The sequence below is a fragment of the Notothenia rossii genome (genome assembly GCF_949606895.1).
Source record: "Notothenia rossii genome assembly, chromosome: 7".
NCBI lineage: Eukaryota > Metazoa > Chordata > Actinopteri > Perciformes > Nototheniidae > Notothenia > Notothenia rossii.
Genome location: NC_136905.1, coordinates 64,874,596 through 64,900,913, shown reverse-complemented (window position 1 = coordinate 64,900,913; position 26,318 = coordinate 64,874,596). Strand labels below are relative to the sequence as shown.

The 26,318-nt window shown below is 40.5% G+C and overlaps 3 protein-coding genes across 4 annotated transcripts in view; all 3 read left to right on the top strand.

Moving 5' to 3' along the window:
- Positions 1-4,781, top strand: part of ldlrap1b (low density lipoprotein receptor adaptor protein 1b) — a 33,754-nt gene extending 28,973 nt beyond the window's left edge. For both annotated transcript variants that reach the window (XM_079640317.1, XM_079640316.1), the window contains exon 9: positions 3,432-4,781. In XM_079640317.1, coding sequence (XP_079496443.1) covers positions 3,432-3,570 — 139 coding nt within the window. In that variant the 3' untranslated portion in view covers positions 3,571-4,781. The remainder of the gene's footprint in view (positions 1-3,431) is intronic.
- Positions 4,782-8,993: 4,212 nt separating this feature from the next.
- LOC307012966 (uncharacterized protein) lies at positions 8,994-12,824 on the top strand. Its single transcript, XM_079640173.1, has 7 exons — positions 8,994-9,132; positions 10,180-10,319; positions 10,566-10,685; positions 10,823-10,850; positions 10,998-11,042; positions 11,418-11,508; positions 11,617-12,824. Exons 1-7 carry the CDS (start codon positions 9,090-9,092, stop codon positions 11,699-11,701), a joined length of 552 nt encoding a protein of 183 aa, XP_079496299.1. The 5' UTR covers positions 8,994-9,089; the 3' UTR covers positions 11,702-12,824.
- A 3,876-nt stretch (positions 12,825-16,700) lies between these two features.
- LOC307047567 (uncharacterized protein) lies at positions 16,701-26,298 on the top strand. Its single transcript, XM_079694558.1, has 8 exons — positions 16,701-16,789; positions 18,613-18,707; positions 19,626-19,771; positions 20,150-20,272; positions 20,371-20,398; positions 22,139-22,180; positions 25,988-26,081; positions 26,150-26,298. The coding sequence occupies exons 2-8, from the start codon at positions 18,665-18,667 to the stop codon at positions 26,223-26,225; spliced, it is 552 nt and encodes a 183-aa protein (XP_079550684.1). The 5' UTR covers positions 16,701-16,789; positions 18,613-18,664; the 3' UTR covers positions 26,226-26,298.
- Positions 26,299-26,318: the final 20 nt, after the last annotated feature.

Here is a 26,318-nt window from a genome sequence, read left to right as displayed (position 1 = left end):
TGGCTTTTCCCTAAAGGCTGCAGCCACACAGGCTGCTGTTCTGGAAATAGCTACTTGCGGTCTTGGGCTGCTCTCACAATAAACCCAGCCTTTCCCTCAGCTGGGTTCACCTCGGTACGCTCCCACGGGCGGGACTCAGGCTCGGTTTACAGGCCCTGACACAGCCGTCCCTCCCCCTGAGTCATGCTGCTTCTGTATGCTCCGTTTACCATCGGCTCAGGCCCACACACTGATTTTATATGAGCTCAGAAAGACGGTGATTACAAATGAGTGCTGCTGAGAGTACTTGGTATATATATTACAAAGGAAAGACACTTTTTCTGTGAATAAATTCAGAAAAGTCAGGAGAAAGTCTCAGAATTTGCAGGTTCAATGTTGACAGGAAAGTATGCGTTGATTTGGAATTCCTTAAACTCTGTCTATGCCTTCAACAAACTAATCTGTATAGAGTCTAATGGGATTTATGCTGCAATTGAGTCTAAATCATTACAACACTCAGATAAACTGCGGTGGTCTCCTGTCACGTCGCACCGCGCTTTTAAAGCCATTTATTTCCAACAGCCAGAAAAGGACTCTTCCGACAGTTTATTGGTGCATTTATTTCCTCTGGCCCTGCCTTTTATTCCCTCTGCTAATTGGAAAGTGGGCTTATAATTCTATCACTTTCATTTAGTGAGAGGGAAAATGGGTTCCACAGCATCTGTAGTCAAGCACTAAGAGGCCATTTTAGCCCCGTTATCAGATGATTATTTGTCTGCACACTGTAATTACACACTAACGCCATTAATCTCCCACTATGTGATTAATGACTATGCTCCCAACGTAAGCACACACGCATCCACGTGTAGATTTTTTTCAAATGGACATGAGTTCGGGACGCCCGAGGGTCCGGTTTGAAGTCTTTGTCCATCAGGAGAAGCTGATATACTGGGTGAAGTCGGGGTCAGAGCGAAAGTTATTAAATATTAAGAGAAGACTTATGATTCTGTGCATGAGAATAGTAAATGATGGTAGCTGTTAGGTTCTGTGTGGTGCAAACAGTTTTGCTTGAGGACTGAAATTAGCTTAGGATTAATGGACAGTTGTGCCCTGCCTCAATAAAGCTCTGCCACAACATTATTTCAGATACAAATTACAGAGATGTGTGTAAATGTTATTAAGCTTTAGAGAAACAGGCATTATTTACAACTATAAGTGACAAATGATGCACTCACATTTACCCCCCTACCGATAAAAATAGAGATAACTGCAGACCAAAGTTTTAATTCTGAGGTTAAACATGGCTATTCCTAACTTTAATTCCTGTGAGGTACATTGAATTTCCTTAAATAATACGTTTTATTGTACTTTTTGCTACGAGATGAAGATATATCCATGTGTTGAGATTTCTTTTATTGCTATTTGAAAGAGAGCACTGCCATCTGCTGGCCGTGGGGTGTTTGTCACCATGTAATGTTAGAGCTTTTAAAGGACTTTATTATACACATTTTCAGGTTCGTATTTGTATTGTGTGCCTCTACTGTGAGATGTTTACTTACTTTAATGTTCAAAAAGCTCTTTGTTTTTCTCATCCTGCCTGTGCTGCAGCCCCTTTGTTCACCCTCTGTCTGAAACCAGAGCCCAGTGTGCTCTGATTGGTTAGCTGTAGTGATTGTTCAACCACTTAGAGATGTCAAAACCTTCACGTACAAAGTTATAGAAGCGCGAGGGTTACATACTGATGTCCCTACTGTATGTTACGGAAGTAAACAAAGTAGTCCAATGGAGGCGTTTCCCTCTGGAGGGAACTTTGGAATTTTAGCCTTTGCAGACCATTGACATGCACAATAACCTATAACAATCTACACGAACGGGAAAACCCCAAAGGCATAATAGGGCCCCTTCAAGGCTTTGAAGTGCCTGTTGATCTTAGTGTGGAAAAGCCAGTTTGATGTGCATGTGTTTTCTGTGTGGCAAACGTTGAGGAAGAGCCTTACATACATAAGATTTGTCTTTCTGTTGAAGCACAAGAATATAGAGATTAGGTCGCACTGTGGTCTAAATGTATCCACTCGCTTTACTACAAGGCCGTTCAGAAGAGTTGAATTGTTGCCTGACTTGTGATGTTTCCTTTGCACCCCCAGCCGCAGTTTGGATAGCTTTGAATCCTACTCAGGTAACGATGTCATTAACTGGACATAGTGACTTCCACCTCCATTGTCCCCACAGTCAACCCACTATTCAAACCACTCATGTGTCTGGATGTCAGTGTTCATCCAGGTTGATTAAGACTCATTTAATTTCACACTTTCTTTTCAGGCTGTATCCCATTAACAAGGGTTGTTTAACTTTATTAGAGACAAATTGCGGGGGGAACTCTTCCTCATTGTCACTCCACAGTTTGATCCATCACCTAGCTTCACTGCCACAGAACCTGAGTGTGTGTCCACGTCTTCATCACAAGTGTTTTATGTGTCTCCGCCTCACAATGTAATGGAGTAGTGTCTCTACTACATATTTCATCTGTAACAGGGTTCTTACAAAACCAAAAAAAGCTTTGCTTAAAAAGGAAATGTGTCTGGTGTTGTAGGCGAGGACTTAAGCAGCCGATAAAATAAACATTCACTTATATTATAAGTACTGTGAGTGTAAAGTAATTATGTTAACTTTATGTTTTGCGATTGTTTTTATAGATACAATTTAGAAGTGATGGTAGGGGCTTTGAGAGTCTGTACATTTTTGGTTTAGGTACTATGGAAGTGCTTGAATCTCTATAAGCTTTACAACAGTGTTAGGGCCATGGCTCCGTAATATGAGATGTCACCATGGATGAGTCTGCATTGTTTGTATGTGCAGGTCTGGCATGTTTGTTTGTGTTCTATTTTTTATTTGATCATGATGTTCTCATTACAAATAGGAATGTCACTTTGTTTATTGGCTATGTTGTTGTCCATACTTTCTGTACACATTCTACCATTGTTCACACATTGGCCACAATATTCTTATACTTAACCCCTGAAATGATCATGTGTATATCAATTACTCATACGTTGTTGAAGAAAACGTATTCATTTTCTTAAAGTGAGGGCTGCATTTAAAATAGCAAAGCTATATGAAATAATCTGTTAACACACTTCACACAATTTATATAATCACACAACCAGTATAATCCAAATCTCCCTACATGCATTTTCGCTAAATCAATATAAAGCTTTACTCATCCATGTGAGTACTATTTATACAGTAGTGTTTTACATGGTTAGGTTTAAGTGAAATGCATGTGTTTGTTAAGAAATAAGAAGATAGGAATTCATTAATCATGTGAGTTCTTGATATCAAAATGTGGGGTTGAGTATTGTTAAATGGTCATTCATAACATCAGTATTTTTCTTTTATCACTGTTCCATGATGGCATTTTCTAATCAAGTGTGTGTTTTCTTGTGGTCCTCCAGACTCGCTGAGTCTCGCACTAACCCCCAGGTCCTGGACATTGGGGTAAACCCTCAGGACTTCAACACTGAAGAGTGCCTGTCCCCAGGCAAATGGGACCAAGAGGACATAGACTTCCCCCCACAGAAAGACACTTTCTAAAAGTGGAGCCTCTGCCAAGAAGGAAGACAGGGAAACGTGGGGGATAGATGTTGGTAACACATGGTTGGAAACTGTGAGAAGACAAACTTTTTGACACGTTATCAGTAAGGTTTCCCGCCTTCTCCCTGCTGCCACGCCCTCTGCAGACCAGAGACGGAGACACGAGCAGGCTGCTCACAGAACAGGCCAAAGCAATAAAAACCATTTAATCCCTTTTCTATGAAAGACACATGCAGTCATGTAATGTTTGTTACAGTCAGTGTATTACTTCCTTTTTCTGTCGGTTTACCCATTCACTGTTAGTAATGTGTTTGTGGTATGTGCTTGTGTACATTGCGTTAACGAGTGTGTGTACAGAATATAAATGTACAAAGTGAGATGTGAGAATATGTTGAGCAGGTTGTTACGTGAGGTGAAGGTCAACAAGGGTGCTGTCACATATTTGATTTAGCTATATGGAGAAACTGGATAAGAGGGAAACGTCACGGGTGGAGGCCAGAAATGCAAAATAATAAAGTTACTACCTATTTGCTTCAAGAATTCAGCCTTTTGTTGGGCAACAAAAGCTTTAAAAAAATATGTGTGTGTATTTTGGTCAAAGAGTGCTTGTGTGAAAAATGGATGCGAACAAAATGACAATCTTATTTTTATTTTCTATTGCAAAATCTATTTTTGCACTCATCCACTTTGAAAAGCACATATTTAATGTAAGGGAATTTAACTTCGATAAGCATCAAGCTCATTATTCAGGCTTATATACAGTGCCTCTGTTAACTCTTTTCATGTTTAGTTTTTTTATCTGTAAATCACAGTATTCATAATGCTTTTTTCCAACATTGTAGGAAACTAAAACTTAAAATAGCGCCACATTTTAAACAGAACCAGTCTTTCACCCCACTGTGGCTCATGGATGTCAAAGCGGAGGCAAGTCATGTCGTTTTTTTTTTACTCACATTAATATGACGGTCTCTACCTTGTCACCAAGTTGCTTTTAATCACCTGTGATTCATAGTTAAAAAAATAAAACATGAAGTCCAAAAGGTTTTTCATCGGCACTCGACCACTTTATGTTAAATTATATTGTTGCATTGACTTTGCAGGTTTACTTTTACTTTTTCGGGGAGGGTTCCCAGTGTTACTTTTGGCATTGTTTATGTATGAATTTAATTTAATTCATGAATTTACATTAAAAAAAACTATAAAAGTACAAATGTATTTGTGTGATGTTTATTACAAAAATGTTTTTCTACTTATTTTGCTCACTGTTATCTCTCCATATATAGCGACAGCAGGAAACAAAGTCGCTGAGAGGCTGAGGCCGGGCCTGTTTGATATTGAGTGACACGCTACAAAAAAGTACTTGCTGAGATCAAAAACTCTATTGAAAAAATAATGTAGTTTAATGAAAACTGGGATGATCAACTTATCCTTGGGCAGACATTATTATATTAACCAAAGCAATCATTGAAACTTGCGGTCAACAAAAAAGTACAACGGCCCTGTGTCACCCTCTTTTCCACACACACACACCTCACGCAGGTGAACAGGATTATAATGAGTGCCGCCCATATCCATGTGACCCAAGCAAACCAATCAATAGTGATCAAACAAATATCTTATATTAAAACAAAACTCATTACTATACGCGTTTCATGGCTCCTACACCATGGTTGTTCTTGCATACTTTGTCTGAAAGATCGAAGGAACAACGATGGAAAATATGTCAGTTATAATCCTCAGCTAGCAAAGCACATGTTTTGTTGGAAGCTCATAATACCCTGTTGAGAATGTTATTGAACTATCAGGGAAAAATATGAAACTGATGTCGCATGTTTTTAAAGGACGCATGTTCAATAAGTATGTTGTATGTGAATATACTCACTGCATGGCCACTTTAATAGGTATAGGCTAAACCTGTTCAACTGCCTGATAATGCAAATATCTAATCAGCCAATCACATGGCAGCAACTCAATGCATTTAGCCATGTAGTCATGGTCAAGACGACCTGGTTAGGTTTAAACAGAGCATCAGAATGGGGAAGAAAGGAGATTTAAGTGACTTTGAACAGGTTGTTGCTGCCAGACAGGCTGGTCTGAGTATTTCAGAAACTGCTGATCTACTGGGATCAACTACATGTGAGGAAGTTTCTAATTTTAATATAAAATGTATTACCAACAGTGGTTCATACGATGTAAGAGTGCATCCTTATCTGAAATATGGCTAAACCTATGGGCTTCTTTCTTTCTTTTAAACGGCTAACTTTGTAAGCCAACTGTATATTACCACTTGCTGTCGCTCTTTTTCTTTCCATTTAGCTAAAGTAAACAAGAGAAAATATAAGATAAGGGAGTTGTTGTGACTATGAGGCCAGGTTTAGGAGATGTGCTGTAGGACTCTGTAAATAGAAACAGGACAGCTTCAAGACAAAAGAAAAAGCTTTATTAGAAGTTAAAACAGTTACATGTAAGTCCAGTTATGGAACACACTTATAAGGCAAGTGCATATGAATTATGTATTTTAGTTGCATTTACCTTGTGTGATATATTCCAGACTGAGAGGCTCTAGCACAGGCATGTTTGTTTGACCATCACTACAAAGAACATCTTGCATTGTGAACCTTTTGTGATGAGTTTTCATGTTACATTATTTAGCCCTCCAACAGAGGCCACTGCATCCTCCTCTGCTTCTCCATCTACATCTGTTGCTCCAGGTATTTCAAAACTCTGAATCAGGAGCTGAAATAAGGTGACCATGTGTAATGCCTTTGGTGAAACAGCAGCAGACATTTGAACACAATGCCTGAAGACACTTATAAACACTTCGTTGTTCCAATATTGCGCACTTTTTAAGGTCAAAATACTCACCACCCACTTCACAATTGTAACTTGACTACGTGACCGATTTGTGACTTTTCATCATCACCTGATGAAACACAATGCCTAAGGTCTTACTCACAGCTTGCATCAGCCTGCCAGCAGAAAGTGGGCGTTAGCTGAGGCCAAAGCAGTTTTCGGTTATATTTTCAAAATAAGATTCCTGATATGCTTTTGTGCATCTTTGCATTATTCAATGCTTGCTAGTATTGGAGAAATCAAAAATTAAAAGCACCAAGGCAAACAAAAGAAACATATTTTAAAATGAGCCAAAATAATAGAAATAGGCCAAGAAAAAAGGTCTGTGTAAGAAATAAAAACATTTGATTTAATAAAAGTCAGCAGCAAAAGTTGCAGTTGCAGTTTTCTGGGATATTTACCCAGGAAATTGAGCATACAAACTGAAGACTGCCATGTTATGACTTGTGTGTGTTCATGACATGATTTCAACACAAGTCTTCATTGGCTTAAAATCAATTAAAACATGTTTTCCTTCATTATATGTGGGCTGTATGCAATTATATAAAATTCAGTGGCTTATCTGCTTTAAAGAGGCCCTATCATTATTATTTAAAAATATGCTGTTTTATTTCTTGTAATTTCATTGTTGAGGAACCTGTGACCCACTTTTTTCATTCATTACACAACTAAACTGCAGTACTGTATATGATATGACATTAAACCTTTTAAATCTTTGAATCTATTATGCTTTTTGGGGTTTTCTCTTCCCTGCAGGTTTTTCTGTATGTAAATGCTTTGCAAAGGCTAACACCCCAGAGTCCCAAAATCCCTCTTTTTGAACATTAAAGCATATAAACATGTCGCAGTAGTAGCCCAAAATACAAATATGAACCTGAAAGTTAGCATAATAGGGCCCAAGCATCAAGACAGACAAAAGAACATATAACATGAGCCAAGACAAAATAAATGGGGAGTAGAGAATGGAAATAAAAACACTAAAATTGAATCCAACTGGTATAAAATACAAGAACACAATGTACAGTGCTGTGTAAGTAATAATAATAATAATAATAATAATTTGAGGCTGCAAAGTTTCCACATGGACTCCAGGATACGCTGCAAGTTCTCCTGGTGCACCATAGAGAGTATCCTGACCTTCTACAGGTGCTCCATAGAGGATCCTGAACTTCTACAGGTGCACCATAGAGAGCATCCTGACTTTCTACAGGTGCTCCATAGAGAGCATCCTGACCTTCTACAGGTGCTCCATAGAGAGCATCCTGACCTTCTACAGGTGCACCATAGAGAGTATCCTGACCTTCTACAGGTGCACCATAGAGAGCATCCTGACCTTCTACAGGTGCACCATAGAGAGTATCCTGACCTTCTACAGGTGCACCATAGAGAGCATCCTGACCTTCTACAGGTGCACCATAGAGAGTATCCTGACCTTCTACATGTGCACCGAGAGTATCCTGACCTTCTACATGTGCACCATAGAGAGTATCCTTACCTTCTACAGGTGCTCCATAGAGGATCCTGACCTTCTACAGGTGCACCATAGAGAGCACCCTGACCTTCTACAGGTGCTCCATAGAGGATCCTGACCTTCTACAGGTGCACCATAGAGAGCACCCTGACCTTCTAAAGGTGCTCCATAGAGGATCCTGACCTTCTACAGGTGCACCATAGAGAGCACCCTGACCTTCTAAAGGTGCTCCATAGAGGATCCTGACCTTCTACAGGTGCACCATAGAGAGCACCCTGACCTTCTACAGGTACACCATAGAGAGGATCCTGACTGGCTGCATCACGGCCTGGTACGGCAGCTTCACCGCCCTCAATCGTAAGGCTCTACAGAGGGTGGTGAAAACTGCACAGCACATCACCAGGACAGAGCTGCCATCCATGGAGGACCTCTACTCCCAGAGGCTCAGGAAGAAATCCCTCCGCATTATCAAAGACCCCCATCACCCCAGCCACAAACTGTTCTGTCTGCTGCCGTCTGGCAGGCGCTACCGCAGCATCAGGACTAAAACCGCCAGACTCAGGGACAGTTTCATCCCACAGGCCATAAGACTATTAAACACCTGAGCTTACCCTATTTTTATTTTTATTTGTTTTTTGGACTATTTTATTTTAATAAAAATGTATGTCTTGTAATTGCACTGTGGAGGAACCTGTGACCTAAGTCTTTAATTCATTGCATAACGACACCGTAGTTGCGTATAGGACATGACAATAATTATTTGAATCTTGAATTTAATAAAAGTCAACAGCAAAAAGTTAGCAGCCAACTGACTGGGAAAATATTCCCAGATATAGGTCGCAATAAAACTGAACACAGATTCACTATTTTGAGACATAGACTATAGTTATAACTTGTGTTTAACACAAGATAACCTAAAGCTCTGAAAGCTTTTTAATGGCTCAATTATTATTGGTTGTATACACATTTTAGGAAAGTCGGTGGGCCATCTGCTTTAATATTCCTTGTTATAACTCAAGTCTACACTCCTTAAAAACAGTTTTTAAGAAATGTTTTACTTTGAAAGACAACTCACTTCCGGTGAGCTTTGAGGGTGTCACTACCATAGATCACTGGTCACTACGCGTTTCGACGGCTCCGGAAGATTACTCGAACAAAGCCAGGTGCTCGAAGCGGTAACCCGACAGTTGACAGAATGGGCAGTATGAATCGAATCGTGAATTGGTGCCTCCTTTTATGTAAGTATTGATTTTTCTAATTGTTATTTGAAATCGGAACCTGTTAACTGCAGAGCGAGGAGTTTATTGTTTATAGTTGTTCTGCTTAGGCTACTCAGAAGTTATAATAATAAACAGACTCATTATAATATTGCGTCACTGTCATTTACTCATCTGTACAAGCTTACTCAGCTTGTTTTAGCTTATTGTACAAAATGGGAATTCATTGTTGTAGAATAATGCATGCCGTAGGGCTATAACGTCGCGCGACATTGTTTGGGTTATAGATGAGTAATGCTTAACCGGTAAGAACAGGTTTGAGGGGGTCAAATTATTAACTATGTAGCATTAAAAACATGTTCTATATGTTTAGCCTTTTTATAGTATATTCATATTAGGGTATTTTCTCTACTATTGAACTTCGCTGGTGTGCCTGAAGCATGTCTGGAAGATTCCCTGGAGGGGATTTTGTTTTCTGATGAAACCGACAAGGAGGAGGGAATGGCCGGGGGGAATACCTATACTGTACTGGAGTAGAGTCTGCACCATTGGTCTGAACACAGATTAAATGGATACATTAACGCTACACCATGTGATAGAAGTGGGGTTTTAACTTTGCACGTTTAATCTTTAAAACTCCTTGTGTGTATTTCAGAATGGAAGTCAGCTATTATTTTAAAGTAAAGGAATGATATTTGGGGCAGCAGAACCACAAAGGGCTCAGTGATGTTTAGATCTACTTTCTCAAAAGTTAAACAAGATCATTTGAGGAGCTTTGCAAGGAATCAGACTTCAATTTTGTGCATGCGTGCATTGTCACTTTCATAGTTATTCAGGGGTCCTTTATTTTATTGATTTACTTGCACTATTATCTGTTTTATTGTGTTGCACTGTTTGAGGAGCATGTGACCTAAGATTTCCATTGTCATAACTACACTGTAGCTATGTACAAATGACAATAAAGCCTTGAATCTTTATCAATTTATCAATTTCTATCTAGTATTGATGCTTATAAATCTTTGAAACTAAATCTTGCTTCTGCTGTTATGTTTCTCTATTTTCTCCCAGCTTTCTTTATACAAGGGTGCGGTGCACAGGACATTCCCTGCATTGTGGTCCAGGATGGAGACCACACAAAGTACAGCATCTCAGACGGACATCGTGTCTCTGAGGCAGAGAAATTTGTCTACTCCTGGGCCAATGCCAGTGTAAGTTAGACAAAGCAGCATCGTCTAGCTCAGCGTTTCACTTCTCTGACCAACGAGATTTTTGTCCGCGGGAAAATCCCAGTTTAACAACATCAGATAACTGCTTAAAATGTTAAAATAATACTCATTTGTTATAATATCACACACGAAAATATTAACGCTTGTATGGATGAATACAGTTGTATCCTCACTTGATCAGAAGGTTGTTTTACTGTTTGTGTTATGAACAGTTTTTTTACTTTTTAGGACCATGTGATGGCGAATCAACAAAACAAAAATCCTGAGCTTGTGGCGAACAACAGCGTCAACGATCTCAAAACCCTAACATGCTTTGAAGTGGTGCTCTTCAAACGTACATCCAATGAGGTATTGCACTTTTACCTTTTAAACTTCACGTTGATAATGGCATTATAGATTTGCCATTTAAACAGATAATCATTTGAAAATGTCTCCCCTCTACTAAAGTAATCTCACGGTATTGTCCCTTTGCTTCCTCTCTATAGGGGAATGCTTTCACAGCTGAGTGTACAAGTGAGTACCATTTCCTTCACTTTACTAAGTGTGCAAAGTTCTTGCGGTCTGCCTTGTGTCTCCATTTGTATTTTTAATATAATTGTTGAATGTTGTCCTTTATTTTGTGAAATGTGTTTCCAATGTTCTGATTTCTTCTTTTTACAGCCAACTGTACTCGGAGTGCTCCCAGACAGTCTGAGGGACACAACGGTAAGGATGATTTAAACAACATAACTGATGTTAGGTAATCTTTGCCATCAATGCGGTCGATATCACAGGGTTACATAATGTGTGTACTTCCTTTTAGACGGCATGAATGAAACATAGACTTTTGTTTCATTCACAAGTTCACAACTAATAGAGAGCAAGTATTTGTATACAAATATCTCCGGGCTGCCATATGTATATAGGTAATATACAGTAACTGTATATTTAAAATAAATATTGACAATACCCATTCCAGTATGCACAAATTGTATAGTAGAAAGCAACAAAAAAAGGCATGTTTTTGTGATACATTACATTTGAATACATGTAATAAATAGTAATCTATTGGTATATTAACTGGTTCTCTTCTTTTGACAGTGGTGGTTCCTGTTGTCAGTGCTGTTGTTATCCTGCTGCTGGCCGTGCTCTGTGTCTTCCTGTTCTACAAATTCAAGAAGAAAGTTTCCAGGTTTGTTTTTAAACAAATCAGTTTGAATGAAATACCATGCATTTCTCTCATCTTGCGAGTTTTTCAGTATGCTCTATTTTCATATCTATGCATCTGTCTTCCACTCAGATGGATTTACACTCGTGTGAAGATGCAGAGGGACCATGACGAGGAGGTGGGGATTACGTACATCCCCCCTGTACTGCCATCTTAAGAATCTTTTTAACAAATATACTGTATCATGCAGCATTATTTACTGTTGATGCTTAGAACTTTATTCCTGCTTTCAAAAGTGTTTCCCTTTTAAAGAATGCATTCCCTTTTAAATCCACATTTCAGCTAAATCAGTGTTAATAGTACACAGGATTGGATTTGTAGCCGTAACGTCTATTAGCATAGCTGATTCGTTTTTAATATTGTCCCAACAACCATAATGCTCTACATCAACATGCCACTGCAAGAAAAAGTTGCAGGGAGATATTTTTGATATATATCTTTATGCTTTTTTATATTATATATGGCTGCACACTTTACAAATGGTCTTTTAATTAATCAGTTGAGGACAAACGGTTGTATCACTTATACACTTCATCACAAATGATTCATTTGTCAAACTATCACTGCCTCACTAGTTTCATCATATTTGGTGAGATCAGATTTGTATTTGCCAAAGCAGCTGAATAAGCTCAACGTTACTTAAACAGTGATGATATTTGCACAGCCATTAGGTTAGCTATCCTTTTTGGTGCACAGATATATAGTTAGTGAGGCTGTGGAAGCAGACAGAAAGCAAGTAGGACCAAAGCCCAGTAGCCATGCAGTAACCCCCCCAGGTCCAGTCAGGACCCCGAATTGGTGTTAACGTGACCCTAAGCTGTGGAAGTGCGGAGACTCGTAATGCAGCACCAATGTGTGCCCTTTCAGTGTCCTGTCATCCCTAAGTCATTTCCTGCACATATAAAAACTGATATATATATATAAAATATTTCTAATATATATTCCTAGGTATGTTTATACTGTTGGATATTATAGTAAATAAATAATGTTAGCATATCTATATCTGTATTAGATATTGGGTATTATTTTATACTTTATACTAGACAAAATGTATGTATATTTTACATATTATAATATATTTTAAATACACTGCAGGGTTTGAATGCAATAATGTGTGCAAAGTAATTATATCCAATACAATTGATTTGAAGGATATAGTGGTTATGTCCTGTCATTGTATGTCTTTGATCCTTGTGTTATTATACCAAATGATTTACTAATTTGTTTAATATTCATTCATGTAATCACAATCCATTCTCTATTAAAGCCACCTTTGATTAAAAAAACTTTTAGTTTTTATTATCGTTGTAAAGTGTAAGCGAGTGTGTGTATTTATAGTAACAGGGTGTGTTCTAATCTGGTGAGGTGCCCCAACCAATCAGATGGTCTATTCCTATGGTGTGACGAGTTTTAATAGGAGGTGGTGATGAAAGTTTTCCGATATCTGTCATAGGAAAACCCCATAACAGCTGAACTAATTATCCTAGCTACTCTCACTACTCAGCCTACTTTCTCTCTATCTAGGCATTTGAAGATTAAACTCAGCTGTAAAAACGTTATCTCACACGAGATTACTGCTAAACACTTAACTAAGAGGGTTGAGAGCTTGTAAATGTTACTTTATATTGAGTGAGAACTTAAAGAGGTTTTTTTTTTAAAAAGTACTTTATATGAAATAGTCTACAGTACATGTGTCTCAGCAACACATACTTGTTAGTGTGGAACCTATACACAGTTATTTATTATTTAACACACTTCTGATTCACTCATGAACTTTCATGACGCAAGGTGAGTTGGTGAGGTGTGCCAACATTCACATGGTGTGACCTACTGTATGTGTAAGCAATGTAGGCTAGCTGTGTGTTATGATGTAAGTGAGTAGACAGACTTTTTAATGCTTTTTTATCTAAATGAAATCGGCTTTTGTTGTGTTTTGGTCATAAATAGCAGGGGTATACGTATACACTTTTGAATAACAGTTATGTCTCATGGTCCACCGACCAAACAAAAAGGGTGTGGCCTTCTGGGAAATAGTCTCACTTTAAAAGAAATCGTCATGTGAGGTTACCCTTCCAGGCTGCAAACAAAAATGCTTTAGCAATGCTGGAATTCCCCTTTTATGTATGGTACACTCATGCATCTCTGACCATTCATCTGAAACTGTAGTAGATTGGACTTTCAAACGTTTTCCTGCCCCTGTATCCCACCACAAGGTATCTTTGTCTGTGAGTGGTCGTGTGTTAAGGACAACGTACAGCAAGACATTTGGAAATGTTGAGTTGTTTTTCTGGTTAACAAGTGTTAAAATGAGCCACTTTCAAGGTTCAGTAATTGTTCAAATGTTTATGGTTTGAGTCCTTGCTGTGAATAGAGCCACACACTGGAAAAAAAATGCTGCTCCAAAAATAAGTTAAACACTATTGAAAACGATAGTTACGTATTTAACTACGGTTCTATGAATACTGGATGACCGCCAGAGGCGGTGCTTTAGCACTCTCGCTTAAGGTGGTCATCTTTACCCGGCTGAAGACTGGGGGCCAGCATCGGAAGTGAAGCTTGTACCCTTGGGTTAAGGTGGAAACCACCCAGGGGTCTGAAGCTTGAGCTACCCGGTAGTTGAGCTGCTGCTGGGATAAATAACCAACAGCCGGCCCCAAACCCTCAGTTAGGCACCGGATACCGAGGCTGCCTTGGGGGCGAGTTAACAGGACCGTAGCGGGCCAGCCCCCTCGTGGGGCGCTAAGGCTCATGGCGGGCACCAGGGTGAGCCGGTGGACGGAGTGTCCTCCTACATGTCTCTGATAAGGGTGACTGTGTCAGCCAAACCTGGCGACGAGTCTGGACGAGAGTGGACATCAGGCGCCCAAGCTCTCTAGACATCAGAGCGAACGCCTGTAATGAGGTATCACTGAGGCTGGTAGGGGAAGCGCTAAGAGCATCCTGCTGCGGGGAAACTGAGAGGGCGAACATGAGGTGAGAGAGGGAATTGCCTATACGGCCGATACGCGCCGCTGCATCGTAAGCCTTAGTGAGCAGGTCATCAGTGACCGACATTGGAGTCGAGGGCACCTGGCCTCCGACCTCAGAGCTTCGTCAGGGGAAACTATGAGGGAAGCAATGGTAGGCTCAACAGCCGTCGTGTGGTCAAGGCCAACTCTTGCCGCATCCTGCATGGCTGCCAGGGCTCGGCCATCGGACGTAAGACTGTAAAGAGCCTTAGTGTCCCTCCAGCATGCATGCAACTACCTCAGATACTCACAAGAGGGAGGAACAGTAAAGGTGGCGGGTGCCGGAGTGCGCCTAAAGAACACACTGACAGGCGCTGTTTTGGGCTGCTGAGCATCCAGCTGCTGGTGAGCCAGTGCCATGCGAATGACGGTACCCATGGAGCCGTCATCTGCCTCCTCCGAGGGACAATGAGCTGAGGTACAGGAGCCAGGCCCAGAAGCATGGGATGGGCTCTCCCCGTCATACTCATTAAATTGAGTGGCTGAAGCTGCCATCGAGAACACATCGTCATCTAGAACCAGCTCAGCCACGGGTGGATCGGATGCGGCGGCGTGCTCTGTACGGGCACCAGAATGGAGAGCCAAGACGAGTGACTCCATCTGGGCTAGCTCAGTAGTGAGTAGGTCCACCCTGGAGGACAGCCTATCAGGCTTAGTCCTCTTCTTGGGCGGTGCACCCGCAGCCTCTGCGGCCCAACGCCTAGGATGGGTAGGTTGGGCTGTGCAGAGTCGACTGTGCAGGGGGAAGGCCACCCTCAGTCAGTAGTTCAACCTCGGCTAGTCTAGCAGCTCCTACCGCACGATGCATGATGGTGCAATTCATGCAAGGGTCCTCCGAAAGGCCCTCCCTCAGATGCTCGAGGCCAAGACAAGAGGGGCAAAGGTCATGGCCATCCTCTGGTTAAAGAGGAGCCATACAGTTGTTAGAGCCGTTAAACCTAGCGATAGCTAGAGCACTCAGCTGACTGTAAATAACTGGGCCAGGAAACAAATATGCAGTGGAGGGCAGTGAGCACAATAGTAGTTAGCTTTAGCGTGAGCACTCTGCTAACTGGGGTGGGAATACTCTCTCCACTAGCGCCGTAGCGAGTTAGCCTAAGCGATAGCACTCTGCTAACTGAAGGATGGAACGGGCATTAAACCAACTGTGTGCAGGGAGAGGGGAGCGGAAACACACGCAAGTTAAAGTGGACCTATCATGCTATATTTGAATAATATAGTGTAGGACCATACCTATATAAGGCATATTTATACTTTTTATTTTTCAACATACCAAACAGATCATGCTGATGGGCTGACTCTGTGAGAACAGCACCATCTACAGGCATGTACTACAGCGTCTCCAGCGCTTTCGAACGGCAATGTTTGGTGGAGTTGGCCCAATAGCCGTAGCGCCACTTCTGTGACGTCATAGAAGTCTTCAAATCTGGATCAATCTGTATCAGATCCGTTGCAGCCCCTTTTTAAGAGGTTTGGGTAAGGAGGAAAATAGAGAGGGTTGTGTTTTCTGACACTTGGTGAGTTCCCTGGAACACCGGGGACACATATTCATGCAAAAAATAAGTACAAAAGTGCATTTTGCATGATAGGTCACCTTTAACTTTGAGCGTGAGCACTCAGTTAACTGGAGGATGGAACAGGGACCAACTGTGAGCAGGGAGAGGAGAGCGGAAACACTCTCTTCACTAGCGCTGTAGCAAGTTAACTTTGAGCGAGAGCACTCAGTTAACTGGACGATGGATGCACTTTATATGTCGTTGCCACTCTTTGCATATCATGTATTTTGTTTTATGTGAGGGAATGGAAAGTAGCTCAAAGCTAAATCTGGCACTGTTACGTTTGACATATTTAAATGTTTTAAGTGTTCATTACAGTGCATGTCCCTGTCAAATAAACTATTAAATAAAATAACCAATTGTGCGCCGTGAGAGGGGAGCGAAGACACTCTCCTCCCTAGCGCTGTAGCAAGTTAGCTTTGAGCGAGAGCACTCAGCTAACTGGGGATAAAACAGGAACTAATTGTATGTGGTGAGAGGGGGGCGGAGAGGCTCCCTTCACTAGCGCCGTAACAGTTAGCTTGAACGAAAACACTCAGCTAACTGGACGATAAAACAGGCAAGGAACCAAATGTATGTAGTGAGAGGGGGGCGGAGACGCTCCCTTCACTAGCGCCGTAGCAGTTAGCTTGAACGAAAACACTCAGCTAACTGGACGATAGAACAGGCAAGGAGCCAAATGTATGTAGTCAGAGGGGGGCGGAGATGCTCTCTTCACTAGCGCAGTAACAAATTAGCGAGAGCCCTCGGCTAACTTGTACACAGTTAAAAATAAACCATAGTGTTGGTGATTTACAGTGTTGTCATTCTTCTTTGAACAGCAAGACCGCTAACACCCTATTTCAACAATCACAATCCCTGTCATTGACATAATTAATAGATGGTTTAGCTTCTCACCATCATTTGCCCACTGATGTTAACGATCGTAACTGAAAGGCTGCCTGCCAAACGTAAACATTCAGCCACGTGACTTGCAAACTATCGCGAGAGTTTTATACTAGACGGATCCTTTCTAGCCATAACCGCCTCTGGCGGTCAGTAAAAAGGATGAAATAGAACAAGCTGTTTTCACTTGAAATAAGTACAACAATCTGCCAATAGAACAAGTGAAAGTTTGCTTTGTAAGATTTCTTGAAATAAGATGGGATATTTAGATAAATCAGATTTTGTAATTAGATGGGAGAACTATATTAGAGCAGAATCAGGAAAATGTTGTGTTAAAATATAGGCCTCAAATGTTCAAAGGTGTTCTGTTTTCTGATGTTGGTGATTTTCTAATAACTATCTAAAAAAAGATGTGTTTCATCTGAGATACAACTCAAAATAAGATATTTTGACTGAACAAGATGATTGATGACGCATTGTCTAAAAACAAAACCCGATATCTCACTGCAGTGTTACTTAAGTTATTATGTCTTATATCAGGTGTAAAGACATATTCTGACTAGATATTAGACGCATATGCAAGATTTCGAGTTTTTGTACTGCATGTATTCATAGTGTTTTTTTTCCACAATATTTTAGATTTAGATTTTTTTAACACGAGAGACCTAAAAGCAATTATGCTTCACCCATATAACACAGAAAACATTATACAAGAAAAGAAAATAGAAAATACACAATTCTAGCTCTTAGAAGAATATCTTCTCCAATAGGAGGCCTGACAACATCCGTCTCAACCAATCAGTGATGCCTGGGCTGTGAGCCTTTTTCCAAAGCATGCAATACAGGTTTTGGTGTAGAGGAAGCTGAGGTCTATTTTAAATGTTAGTATTCATACTTTTATGTACACAACAAAGTGTGTTCTTGCATGACCCCATGGTTAAATTAGTCTTTTGAGTACCAGGTGATTCATAACATCACACCTAGCTAGCTTCTGTCACCAGACATTCAAATGAAAATGAAGAAACAGGTGCAGTTACATGTGAACACCGCTGGAAACATTAAAGACCCAAACTGAGAGAGCTTTTAAAATGTTTACATTCTCTAAATGTGTCAGATGACAGAGTGAGGAAACATGGAAGTCTCAGTTGTGTTTTTTTGTGGCTTTTCTCTCATAAATAAGAGGAAACCCTGATGAAACCTGAACAACCTTATTTCTCAGACATTTTTAACAGTAGGCAGCATGTCACTAGATCAGGGATGGGCAACTTGGATGGTGGTGGGGGCTACATAATGACAAATTCCATGTATTGTATGTAATTATTAACAAATATACTAAGTCTGACATCTTCATTGACATTTTTCATTGAACATCCTCTAATAAGCTCACTAAACAAATATCAGTTCACAGAAATGTTATTTAATTTTTACAAGTGGCATGTTTGTGTTGAACAGGTTATTTAACAGTGGAATAAAGCTATTTTTAAACTATTGGAAAGCACGGAAAATGTGTGTGCATTAAGATGAAACATTAAGATGACATAAACAGGAAGTCTTGAACACTAACCCAAACACTAGTTGTCTAACTTGACCCACCCCTCCCCCCTCCCCTTGCTACCCAGCTCACTCATATCCACCACAGCAAGTGTAGAAGTGACTCAGACGAGGAGAGGGATGTTCATCAACAAGCACATCGAAAAGTGGTTCCTACTTTCATGTAAGTATTCTTTTATACATTTACACGACATCTAATGCACGTCTGTCCGTCTTGGGGAGGGGACCCCCTCTGTTGCTCTCCTCAAGGTTTCTTCAATTTAACTGTGGGCTTTCTTTGGGAGTTTTCCCTTGTCAGATGTGAGGGTCTAAGGACAGAGGGTGTCATACAGTACTCATATTCTGTACAAACTGAATGTAAAACATGTGATATTGGGCTATATAAATACATTTTGATCGATTGATGATTGACTTCTGCTTCACTTCCTATCAAACATCCCCAGCTTGTTTTATCTGATGTTCACAATGAACAATGTGTAATCCTTGTTTATGAATTATGCATGCCGTGCCACATTCATTGTGTTTGATTCACTGGAACCCTCGCTTGTAGATTTTCATTAGTTCAAGATTCCAGATTCCAAGATTTTATTCATTATTGTCATATGCAAAAAGCTACAGTGTAGAAATGGCAATGGAAAAATCGTATGACCTGAGCTCCTCCAACAATCCAACATATATAACATACAAAAATAAAAAATAAATATAAAAACATTGTGCAAGTCTATATACATGTAAATATAATAATATGCACAAGAATAGAATAAGAAATAGAAACATTTAAATGAAGACAAAATTCATTAACAATCCTGATTAACTTAAATGGAGGCTAAACCATTATATTCTTAAGATTTCAGTTTGTGTATAATAACAAGTCATGTTGCAATATAAATGTATAAATATTATTTCCCAAATTATTCAGCTCAGTTGAGCAGCAGTGTAAGGAACATTAACCTGCACAATTGTCTGCATGCTAGCATTGTCACTTTCATATTTCTTTTAAATCATTTTATTATTGAAATATATCTGCCATTGACGCTATGAAAAGTAGTTTTGGGTGATGTTTTTGGCTTTTTGTCGCCAGTGTTTTTTCTACATTGTGGCCGTGCACGGGACATTGAATGCAACGTCACAGAGTCTGGAAAGAGGACAGAGTACAGCATCTCAGACGGACATCGTGTCTCTGAGGCCGAGGCACCTGGCTGCAGCTACTCTTGGGCCAACGGCAGTGTAAGTTAGACAAACCAGCGTAGTTTAGCTCAGAGTTTCACTTCTCTGACTAATGTTCAGATTTTTAACAGCAGGAAAATCAATCCCATGTAACAACCTTCTTATTGTGACCATTACATTAATGTGTCAATTTACATATGCCAGAAAACGTTTGCGGATACAGGCACAGACTCACCTGATGCATTTGAGTTGTTATGTATTGTGCTATGTGAAATTGCCAGCATTGAAAATACCAAAACGTCTTAAACATTTAAAAATGAATTGTATTAATATCACACATTGATGTACAGAATGTAGTACTATCCTCACTTAAACACGCATGTACGTTAGTTTTCTTTTATGGTTTGTGTAATTGTTTCCTTTCTACGATGATTTTAGAACATTGTGCTTGCACATGAAGAGGACAAAGATCCTGAGCTGGTGGTGAAAAACGGCGTCAACAATCTCATAACCTACACATGCTTTGACAATATGGTCTTCAAACGTCTATGCAAATCAGAGGTATTTCACTTATGTGAACAAATATGTTCACATAAGATTTACATAATTTGATAGTGTCTCCCTTCTATTAAGTAAATCCCTTTGCTTCCTCTCCATAGGGGAAAGGCTACACAGCTTACTGTGCAAGTGAGTACCATTTTTTTGTCTTTGAACTCTGTCAGTGAGGGGTTTATCTATTTGTATTGTTACTGTTTTGCGACCTGGCTCAAAAGGCCACAACAAAAAGGAGACACAACATGTCAACGGGTAGAGAAGGATGTTTATTAAAGAAAGTAATTCAAATTAGCCAAATTCATAGAGTGCAACAAAGTGGAGCAACTGAGAAAACTCGTACTACATACTCAACCAAAACCCAGGTGTCTGCAGGGGAAAGCAGAGTCCGAACAGAGAGGAGCAGAGAGGCTTTAAAGAACTGCAGGACACCAAACCCAGGTGTCCTGAGTTACTGCAATCAATGCAGAAAGTGCAGCACAGACAGCACAGCCACACCCTCTCCATTGATGAACCCACAGGGGCATCACAGCCCCCCCCTTAAGACGGGGCCCCAAAGAGGTCCACGACAACCCAACATCCTTCTTCTTAACGCCAGCTTTTACTTTCCATCTTAGGACTGGAGGACGCTCCTCCTCCGCCGCTGTCTTCGAACTCTTGCCTTGCGATTTCGTACTGCTTCTTCGCCTCCACTTCCTTTATGTCCAACTCCTCCTTGGGTTGGCTGGCGTTGAGCCACAGCATGTAGGCGCTCATCGGCCTCGCCGACCTCCTTCGGCCTCCTCTTCTTCGGCCTCCTCTTCTTCGGCCTCCTCTTCTCCGCTTTGTGGGGTTTCCTCTCTTTCTTCTCCTTCACCACTTTGACTGTCTTCTCCTTCTTCTTCTTTATCTCGATCTGAAAGTCAAAAGGACCGTGCTGGGCCACTTTTTCCAGACTCCGAAACAGGTAGGTCAGTAGACATCCTACGGCTCTGCACACGCGTAATAGTATAAACTGGAGACACACTTGGAAATTGCAAACCACTCTCATCTGGCTCTGCAGATGCCAACGGCCGCGAAACCACCACAGGCGGTGGCACACCTGCCCACACAGCACTACCAGCAAGATCGTTGCCCAAAATCATCTGTACCCCATCAAGTGGCAACGCGGAACGCAGGCCGATAGACACAACTCCCTGTACCAGCTCACAATCCAGCACTACTGTATGACGTGGCACAGGAATCAAGCCCATCTCCATTCCCCTCATCAGCACAAAATCCCCGGTCTCTGTCTCTGACGAAAAAGGCAACACTGACTCAACAATAAATGAGTATCTAGCTGCTGTGTCAAGCAACACTTTAATCGGAACATACTTGTCACTACCAACTACTGACACAACGGCTTCTGTTATGAACGGCCCAAAAACAGAACCCACATCCAAATCGGCACAAACCAGCTTCTTATCAGGCACCATGCCAGATCCTACACCCTGCGGTTTTTTAACCAAAACGGCAGAACAACACATAGCTGGAGCATGTGATGAAGAACGAGGCTTCCCCTCAGGTTCCAGCAACGGGCACTGCTCCTTCCAATGACCCTCTTCTCGGCAATAATGACATTGGTCCACTCTGGCGTCCTGGGATCGCCCCGGACCTGCAAATCTACGGGAGGAGCCTGGTGAAAACTTTGCACCACTGCGGGAATAGCCACCATCTTCTCCACGTGTCCAATCACCCCTAGAACACTTCTCAGTAAAACTGCCCTTATGTGTCAACACAAAATCATCCGCTAATTCAGCAGCTCTAAGCGCGGTGGAAGGTTTCTGCTCATTTACATAAGTTGTCTTTCAATTCTTGAGATGAGAAAATAAAATGTGTAATGTCTTCTTTTTACAGCCAACTGCACAGATGCTTCCAGAAGGCCTCAGAGACACAACGGTAGGAAAGAACAAATATCTTATTCTTTTAGATAATCTTTGTATCAGATATGGGTTACATCCTAGAGCAGCCGTGATTCTATTTAGTCTCTCACTGTATGTGTGCCGTCAATGATAGGATATGGTCATGTCAGGTTAGATCATGTCCTTCCTGTTTCAGAGCATGCAGTAATATGACACATAAATCACAATTATTTAAACTGACACTCAAAGAGCAAAAGTCTTAACACATTTTCAGCTCTGCTCCCAATTTCCAAAGATGGCACTTTTTACAATAAACTGCACACTAAGTAAGACACAGAAATCTGCCATTTTACCTAAATACCTAAATGTTTTATTGTTGACTTGAAAAAGGCTAAATGTAAGAACTTTTTACGACAACAGTGGATATATAGTAGAACAAGCAAGAGGTAGAGGGAGGATAACAGTGAGAGGGAGGATGAACTGAAGTCAGTTGAAGAGTTATATGCAGCATAACGGTGGAATTTGTATGACCGTCAGGCCAATGGATGCAGCCTAAGCACTTTTATTTCCTCTGTTTTAAAAAAATACATCATTTATTTTCCCTCAAAGTTTTCTTTTCCATTTATTGTATCAGATTGAGAACATATTTTTCTTTTCACACAACGTACATGATTTGTTGTGGAGTAAAACATGTTTTGTTTCAACAGAATATTTGTGCCTCTGCACATATTTCTGAAGTGCAGAGTTCTCTATACAGAACAAAGCCCACAAAAGTAAGTGTGCTCTCGATTGAGCACCACAGTGTGTAGTTGGTTGGACAAAGAGTCTTGTACCATGAATGAAGTGTGTGCCATTTGGTGCAAAAGTTTGGCTTTGGTAAGTGTTTCTGTAGTTTTGAGTGCAGTTGGTCATTCTGCAGGTTGCATGCATTGCTTTGCATTTGGATGTGTGGTTTTGTGAATTGTGGTAAGTGTTACTGTAAGTGTTAGGTGTTTTGAGCGAATTAGTTCCTCCAAAATGTGCATAAGCAATCGAAAAAAACTGTTAGCTACGTTGGCTTTTACCGAGAGCAAACAATGCCTCCAGGCCTGAGGCAGCTTTGTTTGTCTTATCAGGCAGGGGGATCAAACATGTGCACTTTACAGTTTCTCGATTGCTAACACCGTTTTTTTTTTTTAATTGCTCAGTTTCTCAGAACACTAAACACAATTCACAAAACCACACACCCAAAGTGCAAAACACCTAATTTCTCCTGCTAAGTGAAGAACTGCACTCAAAACTACATACACACTTACCAAATGCAAACTTTAGCACCAAATATAACACACTTCATTCATAATACTAGATTGTTTGACCACCCAACTACACACTGCAGAACATAATCTAAAGCACTTCCATCTGTTATGGGCTATGCTCTGTACATAGAGGTTTCTGCAGAGAAAGATTGCTTGAGTATACAGAAATACAGTAAATGAAGAAATACAAATGAGTTGTTGAAATAAATCACATTTTATTCAAAAATAACATTGTGCAACATGCATCTCAGCACATAGTTACTCTGCTTCGGATCTCTCTAAGTGGGATGGCATTGATTGCCAAAACCCAGTTTGTAGCTCCTGCTACCTGTGCCTCATTGAAAATCCTTAGCCGTCCACCTGCACCTCTTTGTTTCTCAGTCCTTCAGATAAACAACAAAGATCTAGTGGTTGTTCAGTGTCTGTGTTGCATAAAAGTAAGTTTACCACAGTCAATTGTGCAGGATGTTTATACAGTTATAGTATGCAAAATGCTAACAATTCAAGTACAGTAATGAAGTAAATACGTTTCACACAACAGATATAAGCACTGATATATCATGAATTATGCAGAGCTCAAAACTGGTAACTAACCTGATATCAAGTCTAAGTGTCCGGATTACAGAAGCAACAGTAAATCGGCTTAGATTAGGCTGAACCCTCTGAACGTCCTCTCCCTCCAGCTCTACCTCTATCTCTCATTCTTCCTCCTCTCACTCTCACCCCACCTCTTCCTCCTTCTCTCACTCTCAGCCCAGCTCTTCCTCTTCCTCTTGCTCTTGCTTCCATGTTGGCTTCCATTGTTGCTGTAAGAAAGTACTCACCTGTGGTCTTTTTATAGTGCTAACATCCTGATTGATGAGCCAACAATTATGCTACCAGGTGTTTGGTCAGGTGGAACGTGTTTCTTGTTCATTGGTCCATGTGTGAGGCATTTTGAATATCAGTATTTTAAACCTGTTAACACGTGACTTTATGTCAGATTCCTGTGTCTTACGTGGAGAAACGTGTGCAGTGGTTTGCAAAAAGTGCCATGTTGATTTGCAAATTGTGTGAAAAGCTGAAAACGTGTTTAGAGTTTTGGAGATTTGAGCCGATGTTTTGCTCTTTGAGTGTCAGTTAAAATAATTGTGCGTTATGTAGCATTTTAGTGTGTTAGCAATCGAGAAAAACTGCAAAGACACCCTGGCTGACCAACTCATTTTTGAATTTGGTAATACAGTAACTGCATTTTACAAAACTGACAATGTTCATAAGTTATTTGCAGAGGAGTGCAGAAGGGCTACTTCTTGTTTGCTGACTTTTCTTCAGCATTTAACACAATGCAGCCACATCTCCTGGTAGAGAGCCTATTAGGTCATTTTAAACTGCCCGGTCAACTTATTTTATGGACTTTAAACTTTCTAACTAATAGAGAGCAGAAGGTCTCTGTCAATGGACGCCTCTCTGACTCTGTCATCACTTCCACGGGCTCGCCTCAAGGATGCGTTCGTTTGCCCCTACTTTTTATAATGTACACTGATAAATGCAGGAGCATGCAAGACAACAGCTACCTGGTTAAATTCTCTGATGATACCGCCCTCTTGTCCCTCCTTAGCGTTTCAGAATCAGAGTGTGCTCTTAATGATTTTATTTCCTGGTGTGATGACAGTTTTCTGGATTTAAATGTCTATAAAACCCAGGAATTGACAATTGACTTTAGAAGACACAAGGATGTTCCTAAGGAGTGCATCATACACAATGAGAAGGTTGAAATGGTCACATCATATAAATACTTGGGCACCATTTTCGATGACTACCTCAAATTTGTTGTGAATACTGAATGTATTGTGAAGCGGGGTCAACAGAGAATGCACCTTCTTCGCAAACTGAACTCTTTCTCTGTCAGGCCTTTCGTTCTTTGTCGTTTTTACCAAACATTCATTGGGAGCCTTATTTGTTTTTCTTTTATCTGCTGGTTCCATAGCCTTACACTGAAAGACAGGAACAGCTTGAACAGCATTGTTAAAACCTGCTCTCAGGTCATCGGAGTGAAACAGAGAGACTTAAACTCCTTTTGCAACCAACAGATTCTGCAGAGAGCATTCTGGCATCTCCAGGTCATGTTCTTGCAGATTAATTTCATCTGTTGCCATCAGGGCGTAGATATGCTCTACCTGATCAAAGGACTAATCGCTTTTCAAAATCATTCACCCCCTCTGAAAGGCTTTTTAACTTGATTACTTATTTATTTATTATTGTGATGCTATGAACTATTTATCGTGTACATTGGAATGATCCACATCTCCTGCGCCTGGGTGTTTACGTGTTTCCTTCCTGTATGTTCCTGCCTGTATTATAAGCTCATAACCAATTGCCCCTTGCGGGATTAATATAGTTGTTGATTGATTGATTCCTGTTGTATAGATTTTCATTCAATGTATGACTAGTAGTAAGATTGAAGAAAAATTCCCTTTTAGAGATGGTATTCGAATGAACAACTTGACTTTTAGTAAGAATAAAATGTTATCTGTTAGTACATTATCTGCCAAACTCTGTTCTCCTGACAGGAATGTCTCCTGCTGGTATCATTGGTATCATGCTGGTCGGGGTCTGCATAATCTCGATTGCCCTGTGCCTTAGATTCAGACATAACATTTACAGGTATTTTAAAAACACATCAGTATATCAAATGGCATGTATTTGTAATAATTTTCTGTTTTCATTGACAGGATGTGCAGCTCTAAATCCTTCAGACGCACCAACACGATGCAGAGGGTTTCCCGAAGAGATTTCGTTGATATATAACAAATATACAGTAGCTTGTTTAGGTATATGCATTATGTTTCATTCATTCAACTAAATTCATTTGAAACTCAAACTATATGCGGCTTCTTTTTT